A 22,180-nucleotide genomic window follows, 5' to 3' on the forward strand; every position below is an offset into this window, starting at 1 on the left:
GCTGTGCTCTGTGGGGGGTCTCCGGGCTGGCACCTCCCGGGGCTGGCAGGAGCTGCGGCCATGGGGCTGGTGGGCTTCGCTCCTCTGCCACTGTGGTGTGCTGGGGGCACGGGGCCACGGCAGCCCTGGTCACAGCGCTCACGTGTGCCAACAACTCAAACCTGGGGAATCAGGATCGTGCCACTGAGCAGTCCTACAGGTGGGAGGGCTGAGGGTCTCCTCCCCCTGCCAAGATGGGTGCGCGGTGCTGTGGCGGAGGCCCCACAGGGCCGGGGGGCCCACGGCTCCAGCCGGGGTGCGTGCGCAGGGGAGGGATCCTTGCACGCGTCACTGTTCCTGCGCGAGGCTCTGATGGCCCTTCAGGGTGTAGCTACTGGGTGAAACACAATACCATCAACAGCATGATCCTAATACTGGTGCTTGCAGTAAACCTTTCTGATGTGTGATCAAGCCTCAAGGATAAGATGTTTATTATTTGCCATGTAACCACGTGGCTGTTCTCCAATGTAAGGAAAGGCCAAATTGCACTTGTAATTCAAAGGGACCCAAAGCCTTAATGCTGTAAAGAAGCACGCTAATGATGCCCAGCGGGCGCAGGGCATGCAAGTGCGGCCCAAAGGTTGTTGATGGCCTTCCTATGAACCTCCTCAGTGTGTGACAGGTCCTTGCCTGTGGCCAGCAGAGATGTGATCAAGATGAGGGACGTCTGTGTGTTCATTACGCTGCCTACGCCTCCACTGACACACTTTACATTTAAAATACTGTTTCCATTGAGCCAGAGCACAAACACCAAGCGTGTGGACTTGGGGAGCTCCATTAGCAAATGCAAATCGTTCAGTGCTTTGTCCTCTGCACATAGAAGTCTTCGGAAGTCCACAGTCCCCATCTGCCCCAACTCTCGTTAACTGATAATGAAGGCTTTGCAATGCACGTCTAGTTATTTACTTATTTATTTAAATGCACCACCTGTAATGAAAGAAGCAATGTTCAATTCTAAAACTGATCGAGAAGTCATGTCTGCTCCATAAACAAAAGCAGAAGCAGTAACTGGTGCACAAGGGCACGCAGGATGCAAAGGGGCAAGAGTGTAGCCACGGTCCTGGGCGTGAGAGCAGGTAAACAACGGTATTTTACAAAACAACCTGGTACAAGAATTGTTGATAAGAAAAGCTGACCCACAAGCTAATTGAATCATGCAAATAATCATTTAGCCACCAAAACAACACCTAAAGGCTTGACCAGCTGCCTGGAAAGGAACCATGACGGGCAGGCGGCTCCACCGAGTGCAGCCTGGCCCAGGCTCCAGCCCAGCACGGGCTGGTAGTAGTGAGTGCTAGCCCTCCTCCTACCTAGCTGCACTAACCCAAGTAGTAAGTAGTTGTATTTATCAAAGACCATTTGCTGCAAGTGATTAACGTTAATTTGATTTCCTGTGAGTCAATTTCCTTGAGATATGGTAAATAGGCTATTACCTGTTATTGACCTTTACTTTATTAAAAAGATTTAAAATTAGCATTTATATATATATGTCCTTCCAAAAAAGTTTTCTTAATAAAGAAAAATATTTTATAATCATATTATACTTGCTAGCTGAGGCTGTAGTTCCAAAGTTAATGGTAAATAAAGATGGTAATTAAGGGTGAATATGATGATGATTTTTAAACTCATCTGAAGGACTGACCCCTTCCTTCGCCTCCACTTGAATTTTTGCTCCTGAGCAGAGCAGGGTGGAAGCAGAGGCAGGGGCTGGCAGGGGCAGCCTGCAGGGGGGAAGCCTGTGCCCCACAGGTGCTGCTCCTGCTCCTGCTCCCTGCCAGGATGCACCTCTCCCAGGATTTCCAACCTTCTCCGGGCAAGAGCGTGCAATGACCTACTGGTATTTAAAGAAATGCTCAGCTCCTGCATCGTGATAGCTTGCACTTCTGGTAGCCTACTCATGTCCTAGGCCTGACTTACACTGAGCAGGAAGAAATTACGTCAACGTTTGATCATGAAAGCAAAAAGTTTATTCATGTTTGAAACTACATATAACTACCACGAGGAAGACTTTTCAATCCAGGGCGTAATCCAGTTAGAAAGTAACACGAAACGGTTTAATACATTAGAATCACTGCCACAAATTATTTTCATGACTCAATCAGTTTCAGAATCGCATACAATACAAAAGAGAGAAAGAAAGGGCCCCCTGTTACACAGGGGGAAATATACAGTACTGAATACTGAAGTCTGTATGCATTACAATTAGTTGTTGGTTTTTGCGTGGATTAGTAACAAGATGAAGAACATTCAAAATGTTTCTCAGTATTTACAACAGTTGCACTGTTTTGTGTTAAACCTAAGACCCCATGTTTCCACTTCCGCTTCTTTAAAAGTTGCCAACGCAACCCTGATTCTTTTAAAAGATTACAATGTACATTACATTTCATGGGGAAACAAAGAGTTAATTACAAGATGCAAAAAGATAAGAAAGAGACAAACTACAGCGTGAGTATCGTTCAGAGGTAGTAAGTGAGCACTCTAAGCTACAGAACATGTTGAAAGTCTATTGGTTTGTATGAGTTCGCATGAGGTAATAAAGCTGTGTTTGATTGGTGAGATGTATAAATACTCTTTTGCTACACTATGTACAACACTCCATATGATGGTGCTTTTTTCCTTTGCTTTTTTCCTTTGTCTGTTTGTTTGTGGTTTGCTGCCAAGAAGAGGTAACGAATCTTGGCAGGCGTGTGCAGCACCTAGCTCGTACTGTAAAACCCCGGGTCTTGGCTTTCACAGAGATCAGCAGCAAGTGTCTTCATCTCCTAAGAACAACCTACGGCTGGTGGCGACATACCGAGAGGAGACTCGGGGTCCGGGTAGTTTTAGCAAGAAAAGATGCTCCTGGTTTGCAATCTAATTTGTAAGACAATCGATCACAACAAAAATGTGACGAATAAGGATTCTTAAACACAACCATTGTTAACCGAAATAACCGAACAGCTCTTTTTATTCCAACTCTATAAGAGATATGAAAAGATTAAACACAATCAAAGTCTGCAATTCATTTCGACTTTCCATGGAAATACGCACAAAGTTAAATTTAGGTGAGGTGTTTCTTTGTGTCTGCTCTTGCTATTGAGGTTAAGCTTGTCCTGTACTTTTACCCTTAAGGCCAAGTAATTGGCAACTGTTAGACCGACATCGTTAAAACTGCTGATAATAAATTATGATAAAATAGTTACAGGGCTATAAACAATGCTAAATCTTGGCCTAATTGGATAAAGTGCTTTTTAACATTGTGTGTTTTAAGTATAAATACAAATGATTATGATACCTTTAAAAAACAGATTTACCAAGTTTTCTAATAAGACAAGGTTTTACAGTAAAGCTGTAGGTGGTTGGCTACAAAAAAACACTTTCCTTTTTCTCCTGTAACTCTGAATGCGCTAATCAAGGCATATCAGCTCAGGGAAAAAGTGTTGCTAGGAGATTAGTTAGAGGTATCAGAGTGCACACTTCCCGGCCCTTCTGTAGGGGAAGTCACAGAAGATGGAGTAGTTGCGTCCTGCCAGCCTCCATTAGCCTGAAAAGGGAAAAACAATTCAATTGATACAATTACGCATATTAATTATACCGCACACTGAAAGTATCAGACCGGCAAGCCCGGGGTTTGGGAGGAGATGCTCTGGGAAGGAGATTTTCCTATATTCCCTCTGGCTGCAGAATTAGTGGAAGGAGAAGGCGTTGCGCGAGGGATGCTGAAAGCAGGCTCTGCAGCAGCGCGCGCCTTCAGCACCGCGGCGAGCTGAGGCACCGGGCGCCGCTCAGCCAGATGTTGGCTGCAATTAGGACTCTGGGATTTCTGCAAAGACCATCCGCGCTTTAATGAAGAACATCCCTTTAGCTGGCGCTTCAGCTTTTTCCCCCCGAGAAGACGAGACTGGGGCAATCCACGTTTAACCCCCTCACCTCCCCTCGCCTCCCAAAGTCTGGAATCGCCTTTCCCCACCCGGCAGAGCTGCTCCACCCAGCCAGCCCGGGCCCCTGCAAGCATGGTGTGCCAGCACGCCAGCGTGGGGCTGCAAGCAGGAAGGGGCTGCTCGGATCGGTTTTCCAATTACCCCTAAACGCAGCCCCTATTTTGGACGCCACTGCCCGTCCCCGCAGCCGCCGGCCCTCGCCGCGTCAGCCCTGCCTCAGCGAGAGCAACGCTCAGGAACAAATTTGCCTTATGTCTCGGCCGATGGAGGCAATTGCTGAAATCAATGTCTGATCAAATTTCTGCTGTGGCAGACAGCTTGTCGCTACATATTTTTATGTCAGTCAAGAAGAGGGAGGCGTGGGGCTCGTGAGTTGGGGGACGCTGAGTGGAAGTGACGGGGAGGCCTCTCCGCACCGCCCGCGAGAGCCGCCCAGCCCCGCGCCCCCGGCGCCCCCGGCCCTGGCAGGGACACTTCCCGGCAGCCAAAGGTTAGCCTATGCTAATGTGTTTATGACGTGCTTCGTTATCGAAACAATCAGTGGCCCGGTTGGGCGGCAGGGACACCGTGCTCTGCGGGAGGAAGGGGCAGGGGGGAGCGGTGGTGTCATGTGGGACCCCCAGCCAGTGCCCCTCGAACCCCTGTGCCCCACCTGGCAAGATTTTACATGAAAAATATTGTTCGTCTATCGTGACAAAAGAAAAGGCTTTATGGCTTCAACAGGAGAAGAAGCCGCGGTAATTATCTGCTTTGTGGAGGAAAACCAGGAAACGGGAGCTCTTATCCTGACAGATCCAAAGGTTCGGGTCTGGCTTCTCTTCGGTACGATTAACGGCAACACCAGCCTGCATCCCATCAAGGCTGAAACCTCACCACCTGCTTTAAAATCCTCAACTGTTCAGACGCACGCTGAAAACGTAAAAAAGTCCTACTCCAAATGCAGAGGCACCACTGCTTTTTTATTTTTTAAAGATATGAGAATCTACTTAGAGAAAGAAAAACTCTTGTGCAGATATGAGTCTAAAGATATTCCATCTGAAGTAAACATCATTCCTCTTTTATCCAAATTTATAAACAACAAATGTACAATATTTTTACTCAGCTTGGCAGCTGGAGGAGAGGTTGTCAGCAAGCATTCTTTTTTTCAAATAAATTAATCCTTACTCTGGTGGTTTGAGATTATGCACTGTATTATACAACAGCGCCTTATCAGGCCTCATCAGTGAAGATGGAATTCATGTCTGTAAAATGCTGCAGGCAATCACAGTTTCATATTTTATCATGTTGATAAGGATATCGCAAATTCTCTGAAGCATTTCAAAACACTTAAATGAAAAAGGAGAAATGCAACTAAAAGGCTTTTTATATGGTTTGTTGTGGGTTATTATGAGTTATTTATAAACCCAAAAAGAAAGATTTGACATTTCAAATGTAAAAGATTTGAGTATTTAATGGTACTTTTTTCCCTTTACAATTGAACATCTTCCATCACATTTTAAATCATTAATATTTACTCTCATGGCAAGTGGAAACCCAAAAAGGGGGAAAAACCTCCCGTTCCCTGTGGTTGCAGTATCTTACGCTGGGTCTCCCCATTTTCCCACAGCCACCCTCTCTGCGGGTTCTCAACACTGCTCAGCACCCGCACCCCAATCCACAGCGGGCTGTGAAACACGGGGGCGGCCCCTGGGATGGGGAGACAAGTCACCAGACAGGGAATTCTCTACAGTAATTTTGAAGTCCATGAACACGAAGGAAAATAAATGAAAGGCACCTCCCAAGCAAATATGAAACATTTTAAAAAAATTATTTAAAGCATTAATTGTTGAAGTTGTAATTGAGAGAAGCAAACTGGAAATGAGGGATGAAAAGGATCTGCCGTGGAGCCCTCACCACAGAGGCTGCTGCCGTGGGTGGTATTTCATCCCAGGCTTTCATGCCGACAGAAGAATAGATCTCTACGTTTATTTATCCTGGCGCCTCGTGTGCAGGCTACGGGGTCCAGCCTGCGAGGGTCTGAGCACTGTCAGCTCCCATCGGTTACAGCGAGAGGTAGGACATTTAGCACCTATCACCATCAAGCCTATAATCCCTCAATTTACTAGCATCTGTTTGCCAGACTTACTGCTCTCTCCCATTTGGAGTAACAAGGCCAAAAGTACTTCTCCAGCACAGGAAAAATGTGCACCCTTGAAATGGCTAAAAGTGTATCAAAAGCACAGTCCTGGCGTCTGATCGCAGGCAATAACAAACACAAGTACAGAGATATCTGACCATCTCTGTGTGAAGAACAAGAGCCTTCTCTCCAAGGCTATTACTTTTTAACTCATAAGGCTGAAAAATATCAAAATTTGAACGGCTTATAGTCACAGCGCTAGGATTTTCTCTCTTCTTACATTATCAAGCCTTACAGCTGTTATCAAGGGCTATTCTGCGGTCCGTCCCCAAAGATGCGATATTAAGAAACACTATTGCAAGAGTAATTAATATATGCATTAATGACTGCATTTACCTGACACTGTGCTTATGGCTCTCCAAACTATTGTTCCCCTGGGTACTCACATTTAAATTATGTGGACTGTACAGTGAATTTCCTCCCAAGCCATCATTGTATCCTCCCGTCTGATTGATAACATGACGCAGGGTATCCACCTTAAAGTAAGGGGAAACAAAATTCATCATTCCAAATCTATTAAAACATCATCACTTACAATAGGCAACATTTTGAATTATGTGAGCCAAAAGGGTTTAGCATCTTCTATGAAAGGCAAATTTATCAATCAAGAATGACTGGCAGAATTTCAACAAATCCTTGCATGTTAAAACCCATACATCTTTGCTTCTCACACCAGCCAAACAACTTCCTCACAGCAGTGCGTCCTGTAGGTCCTTCTTAAGTGTCTGCAGCAAAGTGCTGTGCATATTTATACGTCTGTATGTGCTTGCATGTATGGGAAGAGATTATGGCGTATATACTGCATATAAAACATGGAGTTAGCCCTGTCTGAAAGGACTGGAAAAGTGACTGAGAATGAGTTGTACTTTAATAGCTCAGTTAGATGTGTTCTGACATAGAAATAAATAAATAAATAAAATTTTGTCCAATAAATGAAAGAAAGATGCATTTTTTTAAAGAAAAAAAAGAAGGGGGGGGGGGGGGGGAAGAAAGGAAAAAAGAAAGAAAATTCACTGGATTTACAGTGTCCATGGAAGTCAGACGCACCCAATCCCATTCCATGAGCTCAAGCCAGAGCCGAATGCATTCACAAAGCTTAAAATTTCAATCAGAAAAAAATCACTTTCCTTTATATTTGTGAAATTCAATGCTGGGGTAAGTATAGGTCACATTCAGAAATATGCAGCCTCCACTCTGCAGCGAGGCACAGACCATTTAATAGAGCCAGAGTAAGGTGGAATTTTTAGCCCAAACCCTACCCTGCTAGAAAGGCCCTACTTTGGGGCATTTCTCCTACCTGTGACTGCACATTGGCTCCGACTTGGGACCCCTGGTAAGAATCCCCATTCAGACTCTGCATGTTCATGAACATGTCCCCAGAATTTGGGAGGTTAAAAGAACCAGAAGAACCTGGAAAGGAAAGAGTTAGGTAGCTGAATAACAGAGAGCTGCAAATATATAACCCCAGAGACCTGAGGGCAGGGGAAGGAGAAGAAGACAGGAGAGGAGAAGGAAAGGCAGCGCACAGCAGAGGGGAAGCTGCTGGCCCCGGCGCAGGGTGAGCTTGGGCCACCGGCCCCCCGCCCACGGCTCGGCGCCCCGGCTGGGCTGCTGCCAGCTCTCCCCCCGCACCGGCTGCCGCCCGGGAGCACCACGCTAGGTAAGCCTGGCAGCCCCCTGCAACCCAGGTTAGCTCTTCCCTCTGTACAACAACAAGTTTTCACGTCGAGAGCTTTCCCCCGATGGATCGCTTCATCATGAGATGCTATCACCAAACACTCAGAGAAAAACTCATTTTGAGTCTGCGCTTCACGTCTCCTTCAAAAGGAAATGGCTGGCAATTTCTAAATAGCTGATTTGTTACCATCAGAGGAGGAACCTTTTTCTTACTTTCTTTTGATTAAAGTGGTTCCCCCCCACACCCTCGGATCTTTATACCCTTTAAAAGTTGGGTCGCAGCAAAACTTCACTGTAAATAGTGTCAAACACATCTGTGCTTCGTGGAAACCTTTGCCTCTGGAGCCCAAAAAAGCGACTTCCTCTTTACACACTCCCCTTACTAATTTCATGCTTAGATTTGCAAAATGTCAACACCACACTAGCGAGACAATTTTTAAATACTGCAGAAGAACATGTGGTACAGCAACTCCAAAATAAAAGTTGCATCCTTAGATTTCTATATATAATATCAACTCCATTTCAAGCAAGCCAGAGTTTAAATTCTAATTAGTGCATGCTAAAATATTCCCCTATTTCGTTCTTATCTTGACAATAAATTTAATAGTTCTACAAAAGCGGACTTGGAGCTCTGCCTCATTTTGTGTTATTTTCATTGAATGAGAAAAAGCTTAAAATATCTATGGAAACAAAGAAGCTGCCAGAAGCCCGAGCCAGGCAGAAGTTACCATCATGGGAACGACATGGGCCCTGCCCTGCTCCCTGCAAGGCTGCGGGAGCGTCACCTGGGACCACCTACGGCAGTGCTCAGCCCCCGCAGTGGTCCAGCCCAGAGGTCCACAGGCTTGGTCCCACTGCCCATGCCACGATTAGGTCTGCTAGGGAGCTGCACCCTTCTCAGCCCGACCGAACTCACTAGGGCACCACTGAGGGTTTTCCTGCACAGCCTGCCCTTCAGGAGGCTTAACACACAAGCTGGGTACGTACCAGAGTTTGGTGTGGTGGGGGAGTTTGTCTGGTTGTTCTGGACGGCCGCGGCCACGGCATGCGCTGCGGTCACAGCCGTCTTTGCCGCGTAGAGATTGGCTTCTTCCTGGAACTTCCCGATGTTCTTCTTGTACCTGATTCTCTTATTGCCAAACCAGTTGGACACCTGCAGTAAAGAGAGGTGGGAAGGGTGAAGGACACGAAGTGCTTGACCTGGCAAAGTGTGACCCCTTCGAGATGTCATGTTTGGTCCAGAAAACAGGCATGCCCCAGCCCCCAACCCGTATCTGCCACATACTCCAGTTAACTAAGCAGTAACCAAAGGTGGCGCGGCGCTGGCCCAGGCTGCCCAGAGCGGCTGTGGGTGCCCCATCCCTGGCAGTGCTCAAGGCCAGGCTGGACAAGGCTGGGAGCAACCTGGGATAGTGGAAGGTGTCCCTGCCTGTGGCAGGGGGATTGCACTAGGCGACCTTTAAGGTCCCTTCCAACTGAAACCATTCTATGATTCTATAATGAGTTAAATATTACTATGGATATGAGCGTGATCTGGCTCCCCTACTCTGCTGGCAAACTGATGCACGAGGGGTGACCCTTTCATGATGACACCTCTCCTGGAGCTTGCTGTAGCATTTGGTACAGCATTGTCTCCTACTACTATGAGCCATTTGTCAACAAAATCAATGCGAGACCCCAAAGCTGCTCAAGGGGGACCAAGGCCCAGCTGAGTGAGGGTCAGCAGGCAGTGAGAGCAATTGTTCTTTATTTTTGGGCTGGAACAACCTTGGCAGCCCACTCATAGAATCATGGTTGGTCAGCTGAAAATGAAAGGAATCATATAAATCAATAATGGCTGAAAAGTCACTTTGTCATCTCCCTTTGAAGATGCTGTACTGAAGCCAAGATGGCTCACGGGGCACCGACTATTAACCCACACAGAAGTCACGGCTGGAGCTGCTCAGAAAAGTTCATACAATCTTTCTCAGTGGCTTTGTTTAACTTCAGCTGCCATAGCAGAGCTCCTAATTAACAACCCCAGTATGTAACACAGACGGCTGCTGAAACAAAAAAGCACCTGCAACAACCCAGAGGTAAAGGGGAGGGCACCAGGAACAGCATGAGTGGTTATGGCCCAGCCACCCGGCACGGGGTGCTGCACCCTAACACGAGCCGCGGCAGCTCTGCAGCACCCGTGGCTCCTGGTAAGGCACCTGCACCACAGCACCCAGCAAGGCTGCAGGCAGGAGGCAAATCCTGCTGTATTTTACGTAGTGCAGCTTTTGTTTAAAAACAACTAATGAAAAGCCTCTAGCTTTTAACAGTAATACAAAAGGTACCTTATACATTCTGTTCCCTAGATAATACTCCACCGTATTCTATATATTGCACTTAATATTACCTTGTCAGTCAGAGAAGCAATAATACATTAATGAAACCTAGCAAATAATTATTGTGGACAATCAGATTATGCTTTATTAACAGTTTCATAATTGAGGAATCTCTGTACATCAACTGTATTGTCCACGGATGTGTGCGAGACCCCTCTGTTTATGCACGCCCCTGGACCAATCAAACAACAGCCATCACTAATAAAGGTTTATTTAATTCTCACAGTAAAATTTTAATATCACCAGCAGCCTGGGGAAGCCTCAATGAGTGGATTTGCTTGACATCAGATCGTTTCCATTCTGTTAGTCCCAATACTTCTTAATCTTTAATATCAAGGCAATTAAAATTAATGGCCACTCATCCAGAGCCACTGTGGGCAGTGTTTCCTTGACATCAATTGTTTGATGGGATTACCTAGAGGTTAAACTAACAAGCAAAGTTTAATTGGAAGCAATGAGAGGAGCAGCGATCGTACGTTATGTTTAACCCGCATACCACATCTAAATGAATATCCAGAAATGTTAAACTATTTCTGAGATTATAGCGCGCACTCTGCTCACCGGCAGGGCCCGGCACCGTTGGCTGCCCAAGAAACCACAGCACCCCTCCGGGGCAGCATAGGCAGCAGTGCCCAGGTCCCTTTGCCTCCCGGCCAAAGGACTCTTCACTCTCCTGTGAACCACATCAGTGAGGGGCTGCAGCAGAGCGTGCCACGGCCGGGCAACGTGCAGGGGCTCCAGGCGCAGCCAGGCATGCACGGCCGACACAGGCGGCTGGATGCATCCAGGACAGGGACAGGGTGCCGCTCAAGCAGAGCCTGTGCCAGGCAGGATTTAGGCTGGATTTACCACTGTGGCATTTCTTCCTGTGGGACTGTGCTGGCTGCCTGCCTGCCCGGAGCACACCTCACCCTGCCCTGGCCACTGGCACCGGCACCGTCCCAGGGAGGGCTGGGATGCTGGTGCTGGGCTGGCCCCGAGCAGCACTGGGACCGGGGGGAACCGCAGCGCCCTGGCTCCTCGCCCAGCCCCACACTCACCTTAAAAACGAAAGCTGTCTCCATCACGAGCTGCTTCACAACACATTTTTCATTAAAATAAACTATCTCTTCACATAAAAAAAACAATGAACATCTTTCTCCTCCTGATCATTGAAGGCCAATTAATTAATTGGGCTTAATTGTATATTACATTTCAAACAATACTGTTGCACTTATTTATCATGTTAATTGCAATGTTAAATAAAAAGACAGTAAATTATTACTTAAATCATCAAGATGCCTAATGTGGGATTTGGGATGGGGCAGGCCTGCCTCGTGTCTCTGCACAGGCTGATTTCATGGGATAAATCAGTGCTCGTTCTGCAAAAGACGCAGCTGACACGAGAGCATCTCTGCTGAAATTAGTGAACTATGTATTTACAGACCACGGAAATTTTTCCATCGTGTTTCCAAGTGTTTGCAGCACACAGTTCACATTCCACACCTAATCAAATGGCACAAAGTAGTAAAATTTTAAAATCAATGCAGCATAATCATGGTACATGATCTAAACCTAAGAATTTTACCTGTAGAAGATAATTAAGCTTGCTTTCCCCCCCCCCCTTGCTTTCCATATAAAGTCAAGGGATAAGAGCCTGTACATCCATCGCTTTCCCTGTCAATCTGCTTACAGAGACAGACTCAGAAGAAGCAGAAGCAGGAGGGGTGCTGAAAACCAGCTTCTGCATTCTTTCTTTAAAAGAATTTTAAATATATTCCCTTGTCAACCACATCCTTCTTTTGTTTGAAGCAGTGAAAAATTTTATTGCTGTAATCCACTGACACGCTTTCAGCAATGACTATGCCCTTTCTATAGCCCATATGATAGACTGATAGTTGTTCATGACACCCTGAAAGAGGCTCATCTGCAAAAGTATAAAACATCAGCCTCGCAGCCATGGTAAGGGGAGAACAGATGATACAGTTTATCTCCCTCGAACACGTGCTGATCGGGTAGCTCTAAATTACAGCTGACGATGTTCTCTGTTAAGGACATTTTTTTCCCTAGAATTACCTTTTCTGTACTCTTAAAAATGAAATTGTGTGAGGTGTTCATCTTAATAAATAGTTTGTCTTCATGCTTTTCTTGAAAAACCTTCTCTACATATTATTTTAAACACCAATATCAAAACTGAAACCATCTATCTCCCATCTGCAACTAAATGATTCTGGGACACAATTTTCTTTGCAGCTCGGTAAAGTGCTATGGCAGCAAGATTTCCAGTGAGCTGCTTAATCTGGGGGGAGGACGACCCAAAACACTCACTAATTAAGTGTTTGAGGGAGAAAATGTTCTGCCATGAATCTGCCCCCAGCACTTACAAGGCACTGACAGTACGAGAAAGAAACACCTTGGATCATCGTTAGGAGAGGCTACAGGGGAAGCCTGGCTCAGCCAGAAAAAGGAGAAAGCCTCCATCAGACACGGACCACAACCTCCACGAGTTTGGAAAGCCATCCATTAACATTTTTTCCCCCTCCCCCCCCCAACCCTATCAATTTCCAGCACTTTGCACCTCCGGGGCATTTGTAGCAGGGAGGTAAATAGGGCATGGTGCCAGGCACAGCCATGTCTGAGGGACTCCTGGTCAAGGCTGGAAATACGTGTGCTCAGAGATTTTTTCATAAAAGCCCTGTGCAAGGTGTAGCTCAGTCACTCGCTTGGATGCCATAGCTTATCCCATGCGATGCTACTCCTGCCAGTATTTTAAATGACTGCTCAATTCACCCCTGATTTCTGGATTGCGTCCTCTGACTTCTGCTGCCAACCACCAGAGCAGTGTGCACTGGGCTATTTTACAGTGCTTGCTCAGAGCTTTTCTGCTAGATGGCCTCAAAAATATACACATTTTTCAGTACAAAGAAAGACAATTTCAGGCCAGTTCAACCTAGTAAATACCAACTAACATTGCAGTCCTGCCGTGCGGCCTTTGGAAGTGCCTTTGAAAATCAAAGATTAGGGTATCTGTGGTATTCACATTTTCTAGCTGTGACTGCAGATCTATCATGAACTTAAGCAACCAGCTGATCACAGGCACTCCCTCTCTCACATGCACGCTCCTCTCCCACCAGATGACACACTCCCATTTTCAGGCCTTCCCATCGTCTGGAGGCTTTCCTAGTATTTGTACTGTCTCGCCAGAGTGAAGCTCCTGCCGTGGCCCCAGACTTGCACCTCTGGCGGCTCATGCCCAGGTTGCATAGTCAGTGCTGCCCTTGCTCCAGGCTGGAAAATGTCACCCTGCAAAGCTTGGAATGCTGCGCACAGTGCTACAGAGGATGCGCTGCAGCTACTCCCATTGCTCACTCAGACTTCCTAATGGATTCAAGAAACAATACATGCTTGTACCAAATATTAGAGACAAACCTACACTCATGTCACAGGCTCACTGCTGCTGCTACATTTTTGGACCATCTGCCTGCCTTTTATTTCATTCTACAACATATACATTAAATCTTATCAAACAACCAATTAAGAAAGAAATCAGATCTATTAGCACTAGAAGCAATCAGTTATGGCTTCTCAAGTGTTCCATCTCATTTCCTTCAGTCACTTCAGCCTTATCTAGATCTAGCCTTTTATCTGTCCACTCTGCAGGATCACTAACTCCTTCTCTGCCAGGCACAATTCACTGTCCGCTGGGCGGACAGAAAACATCTTTCCAGCAGGTCTGTTGTCCTCTTTACCACGTAATCTCTCCCAATTGCATTTTGCCAGCAGAGCTGAAGAACTTGGTGGTTTCTCCAAATTGGTGTTGATGGCATTGCCTCTCCCAACTACACAGCAGGCTGCCTCGGCTCACGTGAGATGATTTTTGGACACCACTTGCTGGAGGAATTGCTATAAACCATCTTGTGCCAAGAGGACTGAAACCAGCAACAAGATGTAGGGCTGCAGACCAAGGTGCCCAGGTAGTCATGTGCTCTTGGACTATTTGGCTGGTTCTGGGCATTCATGGCAGCCACAGGGAAGCCCACGGGCACAGAAGAGCTGCGCAGCGCCCACCACGGCTGCCCCTGCACCTGTCAGGGCTGCAGTCACTTGCATGGTGCTAACAGCAATGGAAGAGCAATGGCAGAGGCAACATGTTTGGTGCTGAATTTCTCCTAAAAAAATCCTGCCCATCACCCCAGCCATTTGTAAATGGACTGGAAGAAACTGTCCCCATCTCCATCCCTTACCTTCCTTGAGCACAGTTGCTTCCCACCCTGCTGGGAGCACAATATGCGTTGCGTGTCAAGGAACGAGCACAGAGACAGCAAGGCACACACATGTCCACTGGCCTCTTGTGTCACAGGGCCGTTTCACTAGGGTTTGTACGGAGGGTATCTCCAAAGTCAATTAAGTAATATCAAATTTGGGGGAGCAGGACAGCCTTCCATTTCAAAGTCTTCAATAAAGTGCCTGAATTTTTTATGCATTCAAGGGAGACCTATAAAGTAAATCTCAGCTCAGGTCTTAATTATAAAGCTAAAGGTTGCATTGCTAATAATGCCAATACTGCAGCCTGCAATCATTAATAGTTAACACATTCGCCACAGGCACTGTTCCTCTAAAGGACCTGAAATATTGATAAGCAGAGCTGATGGAGCTGGAGGGAGATGGCACACTGGGCCCTGCCATGGGCAGTGGGGTAGCTGGAGAATGTGGAAACTGCTGGTGAGCTTTCCCCGTCACCCAAGTGCAACCTTCCCCAACTGTATGAGCCGTATTTACTGTGGGAATAGTTTGGTTTTCTATCAAATGCAGAGGCCAAAAGAAATGCTAAGTGCTGTTTTGCTTTTTAAGCTACCTGGTGAAGGAAAGCTCGATGGAGCAGTGTCATTGGCTTGAGCTTCACTGCAAGACACCGGTCCAGAGCTGTAAGTGTACTTTGGCCTGCACAGAAAGCAGCTGTAGCCAACACCAGGCGTGTTTCTGCTTAGGGAGATGCCGGTTTTCTTGCATTAACTTCACAGCAACATCTGTTACATGTGATAAAATGAGCAACTCTGCCTAATACATTTTTGCTACAGAGAAACCACTCCTGTCACTTGAGTATATTGAGAGGCTGAATTTCTGGCTCTTTTAAAAAAAACAACTTCAAGCAATCAAAGAAATTCTGATCTATAGAGATAGATTATATGTTTGTCAATAAACTGGCCTTCCCCCGAAATAATGGTAAGCTGTAATGAATTCGTAACAGGCAGTAAGGCTCAGCAAGGAATCTTACAGACTCTGCAGAAGAAAGCTGACATGAAGTAGGGTGCTAACCTCACAGCCTTTTTATTTCTACCTTCATCTTCACATGCCCGCTTGTTTCACCCCAGCACAGCCCCAGCCACCTGCAGGCACGCTGCCTTCCCTGCACAGCTTAGTCACGTTCCATCACCCTGATGAACTTTACCATGGTCAACAATGCAAATCCGAAGGGATTATGAAGGTGCATTGGGCAGGGACCTGCTCCATATCACATGCCTCCGCTGGAAGCACTTCCCAGAGCCCCGAGGGAGACAGCAGCTTTGCAAGGGGAGCCGGGAGGTCGACGCACTGCCTGGGGTGCGGCAGGTCAGGGGCCAGGACCCGCTCCGCTCCCACCCACTGCTTACCTGCGATACTGTGATGCTGCACTTCTTTGCCAGCTCTTCTTTGGCTTCTTCACTGGGGTAGGGGTTACTGAGGTGGGAATAAAAATACTCATTCAAGATTTCTGTGGCTTGTTTACTGAAATTACGCCTTTTCCGTCTGAAACAAGAAAAGAAAAGCACAGCTGTTCTTCCAGATGCAAACAGGTCTCTGGCAGGGTCAGCTGGGATGGAAGTGACCCTTGTTTCACATGCCTGTGCTGCAGCGCACAGCAACACGATGCAGCAACACGACGGCACTGCCTCAGCACCCCATATTCCTTTGGGCCAGCCCTCCACCAGGTTTGGGCTCTGCCCTGATGCTGTGCGGGGGGGGCAGTGGGCTGCAATGCCCATGTTCCTACATCCAGCCCTGCAAGGGTCCGGTCTCTGCTTCCGGCTTCGCACCACCCACCAAGGGTTCCATCCCGTGGTGCACAGGCAACGTCTGTGCACTGTGGCAGAAAACACAGCGAAGCAAAAGGCGAGGCAGGGCGCTGAGCTGGGCAGCCTGCCTGCAGCACCCAAGCATGCAACCCAGCCCGACCCTCCCAGCTGTTCGCCCACCCCACGCTGACAGCAAGCACCTAACGAACCTCCCTCCCTGTAGCGGCAGGTCAGCCGGGGCTTCCGCACCGGTGTCTGGGGTGAGCACAATGGAAAAGGACAGGGCGGCCTTGCTGCCATGTCCTCATGTAGCACTCATTGAGCTAATTGGCTTCCGTGAGCGAGTGGCTTTCAGGGCTTTGCGAGGGAGACCCATCTGTGCACCCTCCTGCTCTCGCACCGTGCCGGACAGGTACCAAGGCGTGCAGCCTCGCAGCCCTGGTGGAAAGCGAAGCCTTTCCGGAGCACACCACCCAGCATGTGCCCCAGCCGGCCCAGCAGCCAGGCAGCCGGCTGGGGAGCAGCACAGCCCCTCCAGCAGAGCCAGCCCACTGCCAAGCTCTCACCGCACGGGTTACAGCGGCAGCATCTGCACAGCTGCGGTGCCTTCCCTCCGAGCAAACGTCGACATCGGCTGCTCTCCTCCCCAGAACATCCTCTCGAAAGCACCGGTTAAACATTTCCTTCAGAGCTCTCTTCCCCTCAGGGCTGGTTGCAATCAAACTGCCTGTGCCCCAGGCCAGCAGGCAGCCGAGCGCAATCCCCAGCGCTCTCTTCCAGCAGTATCACCGATGCTGCTAACTACACTGTATCCTGGAGCAGGCAGACTCTCTCCCTAGAGCTATGTTTATCTCATTACTGTGCTTCCGCTCATTTTGCCTTATTTACCTTCCTCCTTTTTAAAGAAATCACTTTAAAATGTGCATCTGCAAGCTTTACCTTTTGCAGTTACTGGAGCTCTCCATAGACGTTTCCTCCAACTGTTTGTAATTACCCTAATTTGCCACACCTGCCAGTGACCTCCTTGTTAATAAAATTATTTTGCTCTTGTTTAGCTCCTCACAGCTTTCAGGTGTGAAGCATGAGCTAGCTGCTGAGGGGAGGCTCTGCATGGTGCCTGCTGCTCCTCCCTGCTCTGCTAGGCTCAGCTCTGCTCTCCGGGCCTTGCCAGCTGCCAGGGTCCTGCTCTGTGGAGGGGAGCCCTGCGGAAGGGATGGGGCTGGGGATCAATATCCCACTTCCAAACAAATCTGGCTGTGCCTATAAACCCCCTCCTGATCCCCGTCTGCCTACTTCCTCGCAGCCTGCAGAACAAGCAGACCGCTTTGGTGGCTGGCAGGCTGTGGGGACAGGCTCTGAGCTCTGGCAGAGACACAGGTGTCCGAGGGACGCGTGTGCTGGCTGTGAGTGGCTCGGAAGGTGCTGCCTTCTCCCACACCCCAGTCAGGCGACAGCTTGTTGGGAGATGGGCCAGCAGATCTGGCTTTCAGAAGCATCGTTGCCCTCCTTACCTCGGGCACGCGCAGCTGCTAACCCAGCGCCAGCCGCAGCCCGTGGGCACGTCCCTCCCAGAGAACTTAGCTCTTCCATTACAGGGTCAGTGTTTTGCAAGCCTGGCCTTATGCTGCGAGACATCGGTACCAGCAGCCATTTAAATAACTGCTGGGGTGACAAAACAGCCCTTTGCACAAATCCTATGTGACTCTCGCAGGAGCAGGGTAAACAAGCAAGCAGCGGGTAAACAAGGCTAGTGTTTGCACTAGCATATGTAGAAGAGACATTGCTGTTTATGAAAGCTCGGTGCAGGACACACACACCCCCCCCCCTCTTCACAGCAGCTGCTGGGTGAAGGATGAAGGCTCTGGGCTTTTGCTGGGACAGAGCAGCCTCTCCCAGCGGGTCCCTGCCCACATGGGGACACAGGTCCCAGCAAACCCAGGCTGTCCCTGAGCTGCCCAGCAATTGCCCTTTCCCTGCCAAAAAGAGCTGGGGCACTCGCCTCTGTCTTACCTGGCATCGAGGAACCTCGATCTTAAAATCATTACTGCTTCACAAGTACTTTGTTTGAGTTGCATCTGGATGGAGCTGAATTTTCGATGAATGATGCCCACCATCCTTTCAATCTCCTTGGGAGAAATGGGACGTGTCCGGCTCTGTTCTCTGAGAAGGTTCATCACATGTGTGGTAAATTCATTACATGCCTGTGAAGGAAGAAGAGGTTTAGAAATTGTCCTGTGCCATCCCACAAGGACACAAGCTTGGACCTGGCTGCTGGGGGGACGCAGCACCAGGGGGGCTGGGGGACCCTCGTGTGACCCCATCCCCACAGCATGCGGCGGCAGGAGCAGATCACACACCCCCTGTCTGTGAGACCCAGGACTTGCTGCAGCAGCCCAGGGAGCCGAACTGTGGCACAGCTCCTTCCACGCTTATCCCTGCCAACATCCCTGCGGCCTCAGCCAGACCACAGTGGGGAGGAGAGGCTGGGACCAGCGCGTGTAACGGGTGCAGGAGGGGGGAGGCTGTGAGCGGGGACCAGCACATACTCAGCACCCAGGCGAGCAAGACCTGGGAAGGGCTGCCTGTCCTGCAGCCCGCTGAGCCCCACACAGGCAGCAGGCGGGGTCAGCACCCTGCCACAGGTGGGGAGCTCAGACCTTTCTAGGTCTAGATGGGAACGCTAGCATGTAATACCCAGGGATGCTGCGTGCATCCTTTAGCGGGGGGGTTGGCAAAGCCATGCCTGAACCTGGCCTGTGCCATGCTGCCAAGGCACTGAAGGAGGGAAGGCACGAGGAGCCATCAATTATCTGTCCCAGACTACATAGGTGAATGGACACAATGACATAAACTTCTCCAGCTGCATCATCAACAGACACCACCTGATCCAAGCCTCTGCACAACCGAGTGGCTGTCACACTGGCATCCCGGCTTCCCCCATGCAGGCTGGAAGCTGCCATCAACTCTGCTGATTTATGTCACACTTATCTCTTTCAAAAACAAACCCCGGGACTGCCGTATGCTAGGCTGAGCTGTGTGGTGGCCACAGGGCTAATCCTTTGCCAGGGGCCAGCCTGGTACCTGAGCACATTCTAGGCACTGACCTGCTCTTGTCTGATGGTGCCCAGGGAAGAGGAGCAGGGCCAGGTGCTGTGCTGACCCCCATGGGGGCTGTGGGCAGTGTGAGGTGAACTGCCCTCTGCCCCCCGAACCCTGCCCATGCGAAGGTGGATGGACACAAGGCGATGCATCTGCTGGAGGTCTGCACGCTGCCTGCGCAAGGGCCAGCCACCATAACGCGCCGCGGGGCTGCGGCTGTGGCCAAACAAGGCCATGGGATTTCACTCTCCTGCATCTAATGCAACATGCAACGAGCACAACGCTCAGCAGCCAGTAAATCACGCAGAGGAAACACGGCAAGTGTCTGGTCCAGACCCCATACCTCACGCATCCATTTCTCTCTAGTTCCCCTTTTCCTTCTAAAGCCAGGATGAAAAAAAAAATGTAATTTGTCTGACAACTACATTTTCAGGGATTCTGCTGCATTTCAATAGATTATGTGATGGAAAGAGTTAAAAGTGAAAAGTTTATGCATCTAAAACCTCATAATTTCCTATAACATTTGCTGAACGTCTCACAACTTATTAAGTGAAGCCATCTATGAATGCAAATGCTGATTAGCAATTTGGCAATAGCCCAACATTCGCAGAATTCACATAGCTTTTCTTTAAACCAGTAGTTCATACATGATTAATTAGAACATCTCATTTATGTAGTGTGCACTTTAGCTCATTACTCTAAGTAAAATTCGTTAAGTATTTACATTTAGATAATTAAAATCTGGGTACACCCTTAAGAAAGATGCATACACTTCAGGCAAAGTGATTTTTTTTTTCTTTACACTACTGAAAGTAAATTACAGGCTAATTTACATCCTTGCAGCACCCGTTTGGAGGCAGCACTCTGGCAAGGCTCGGTGAGGCTTGGTGAGCCTTGGTGCAGACGCCCTTCACCTGCCACCGCCGAGCGCCGATGCGCCGGTGCCACAGAGGCTGTGCCAGCTCACCACCACTCTGTGCCAGCGCAGACCCACTGCTCCTCCCACCAGCTGCCATTCCCTGACTTTCTCAAGACTTTCTGAGCTCCAGATTAAGGTGTTTGACAAACCTCATCCTTGCTTCCCATTTGCACATCTTCTTCCTTTCCTTCTGTTTTGAGGTTTCAGGCAGCAAAGCTCGTGGAGATGACCAGCCGCTGTCCCCTCTTGCCACACCGAAGAGATGGGGATGCCACTCTGAGCACCCCCGGCCACCCTCCTCACCCAGGGAGAGCCGGAGTTGTCGCAGGTGGCCTCTTTCTCCTCCTCCCATCCCAAAGCTTTGGCATGTGTGAGCGCAGAGCCAGCACAACAGCTCACCTGCCCGGCGTGGGAGTGGGCACTGAGCCCCCAGGGAAGGGCTGCAGCCCCCGGCCTGAGCTGGGGAGGCAGCCGGGCACCAGTGCCTGCTCCCACCAGCCTCGCTGCACCGGGGCCACATCCTTCCTGAGTGTCCTCTGCTGAGCTGCCTGGACAATTTTAGCATGCAAAAGCTTGAGTTCAGCCATCTGACGACAGCACAAGCCCCAGCTGTGGCTCACCTGGGAAACAATGCCCAGAGGTAAGGTAAGGTACGCACCCAAATGCAGCAACTCCCTCCCTGTGAGGAGAGAGTGGCTCTGGCTGTCCCAAAAATACAGCTGGATCCAAGGATTGGACACTGAAAGAACATTTTAGGAACACAGCTTGTCAAGTGCCCCCTTGTTTGCAGATCCAGGGAATTCAGTTTTAAAGTACGATAAAAATGGCAACTGTTGCATTTTTTCAGATATGTCTTTTCTATAAGAAATATTTATCCACAAATATAGTATAAAAAAATCAGACGTTTCAAAGCTAAAGTGAGTTTATTGCTTTCAAGAAGCAAAAATATTTCCTTGAATTTACTTGAATGGCTTGATGAGACTTTGTTTGGTTGCAGCTACTTAAGAGAGCTTGGTTTTAATTTACCTTCACCAGCACTTCCCATCTGCAGTTACTTCAGTGCAGCAGAGTGGAAGAAGCTCAGAAGACTCTGCTGCTCTGTCTTTTTTCCTCTTGTTTATTTATAGCGTCCGAGCTACTTGATCCCTTTTTCAGTACTATTTTTCAGGCCTCTGCTTGGCGCTTGAAACATTATTAATAATGTCAGGTTATAAGTGATGGTCTTGTTAACCTGCTCAGAAACATTGTAGGAGCAGGGATGCTCCTGCTAGCCTTAATGCTTCATCAAGGCTCTTCAGATGAGCGCAAGAAAAAGAGATGAAATGGCCCAAAACAGTCTGCAGGGCCACAGTGCCAGCCAGCACTCCACAGGGCTGGTGGCATCTTCCAAGCAGCCACACTTCACCCCACTTTGGGGTGAATTCAGAAGACATCTGTGAACTCTAGAAGCAGGTTCCCAGCTGCTCCGGGAGGCCTGGGACCCTTACAGTATTTTTGCCTACAGCAAAAATGTATTTCAGTGTAATTATAGAAGATAGCTTTCAATATGTCATCTCTATTATAGTAGCTGTAAATTATGGAAGGAGCTGCCTGTGTACGGCCATTTCTCCCGGCGCACGGCAAGGGGAGAGCTGTGTGATGGCGTGACACACTTTCCATTTCTCTTTCCTTCTTTTTTTTTTTTTTTTCTGAGCGCATTCCGTTAACTGGCAACAAATATCAGGATCAAACTCTGCCTGGAAAGCGTCTCTGGGAAGCCGCTCTGGTCCCTGCTGCCGGCTGCAGCAGCACCGCAGCAGCGCCTGCACCGGGGAGCAGCAGCAGGAGCTGCTCCCCCAGCGTGGGCAGGTGTCCCTGCGTGGGGGCTGAGCTGCCCCCCGCTGCAGGAGGGCACCCGTCTCTCAGGAACCTGCAGCTGCTGGAGGCAGAGACGCAAAGTCCTGGCT

General features: G+C 48.8%; 1 protein-coding gene across 6 annotated transcripts in view; it reads right to left on the reverse strand.

Moving 5' to 3' along the window:
* Positions 1-1,983: 1,983 nt before the first annotated feature.
* The window catches only part of PBX3 (PBX homeobox 3), a 115,693-nt gene continuing 95,496 nt past the window's right edge, over positions 1,984-22,180 (reverse strand). For 5 of the 6 annotated variants that reach the window (XM_055720222.1, XM_055720218.1, XM_055720219.1 and 2 more), the window contains 6 exons: positions 18,227-18,417; positions 15,815-15,950; positions 8,800-8,965; positions 7,433-7,545; positions 6,522-6,611; positions 1,984-3,562 (listed from right to left, as the gene is read on the reverse strand). In XM_055720222.1, the coding sequence (XP_055576197.1) occupies positions 3,470-3,562; positions 6,522-6,611; positions 7,433-7,545; positions 8,800-8,965; positions 15,815-15,950; positions 18,227-18,417 (789 nt within the window). In that variant the 3' untranslated portion in view covers positions 1,984-3,469. The remainder of the gene's footprint in view (positions 3,563-6,521; positions 6,612-7,432; positions 7,546-8,799; positions 8,966-15,814; positions 15,951-18,226; positions 18,418-22,180) is intronic. The other variant, XM_055720223.1, reaches the window with a different exon arrangement.

This window comes from Falco cherrug, chromosome 9 (assembly GCF_023634085.1).
Source record: "Falco cherrug isolate bFalChe1 chromosome 9, bFalChe1.pri, whole genome shotgun sequence".
In the NCBI taxonomy this organism is placed as follows: domain Eukaryota; kingdom Metazoa; phylum Chordata; class Aves; order Falconiformes; family Falconidae; genus Falco; species Falco cherrug.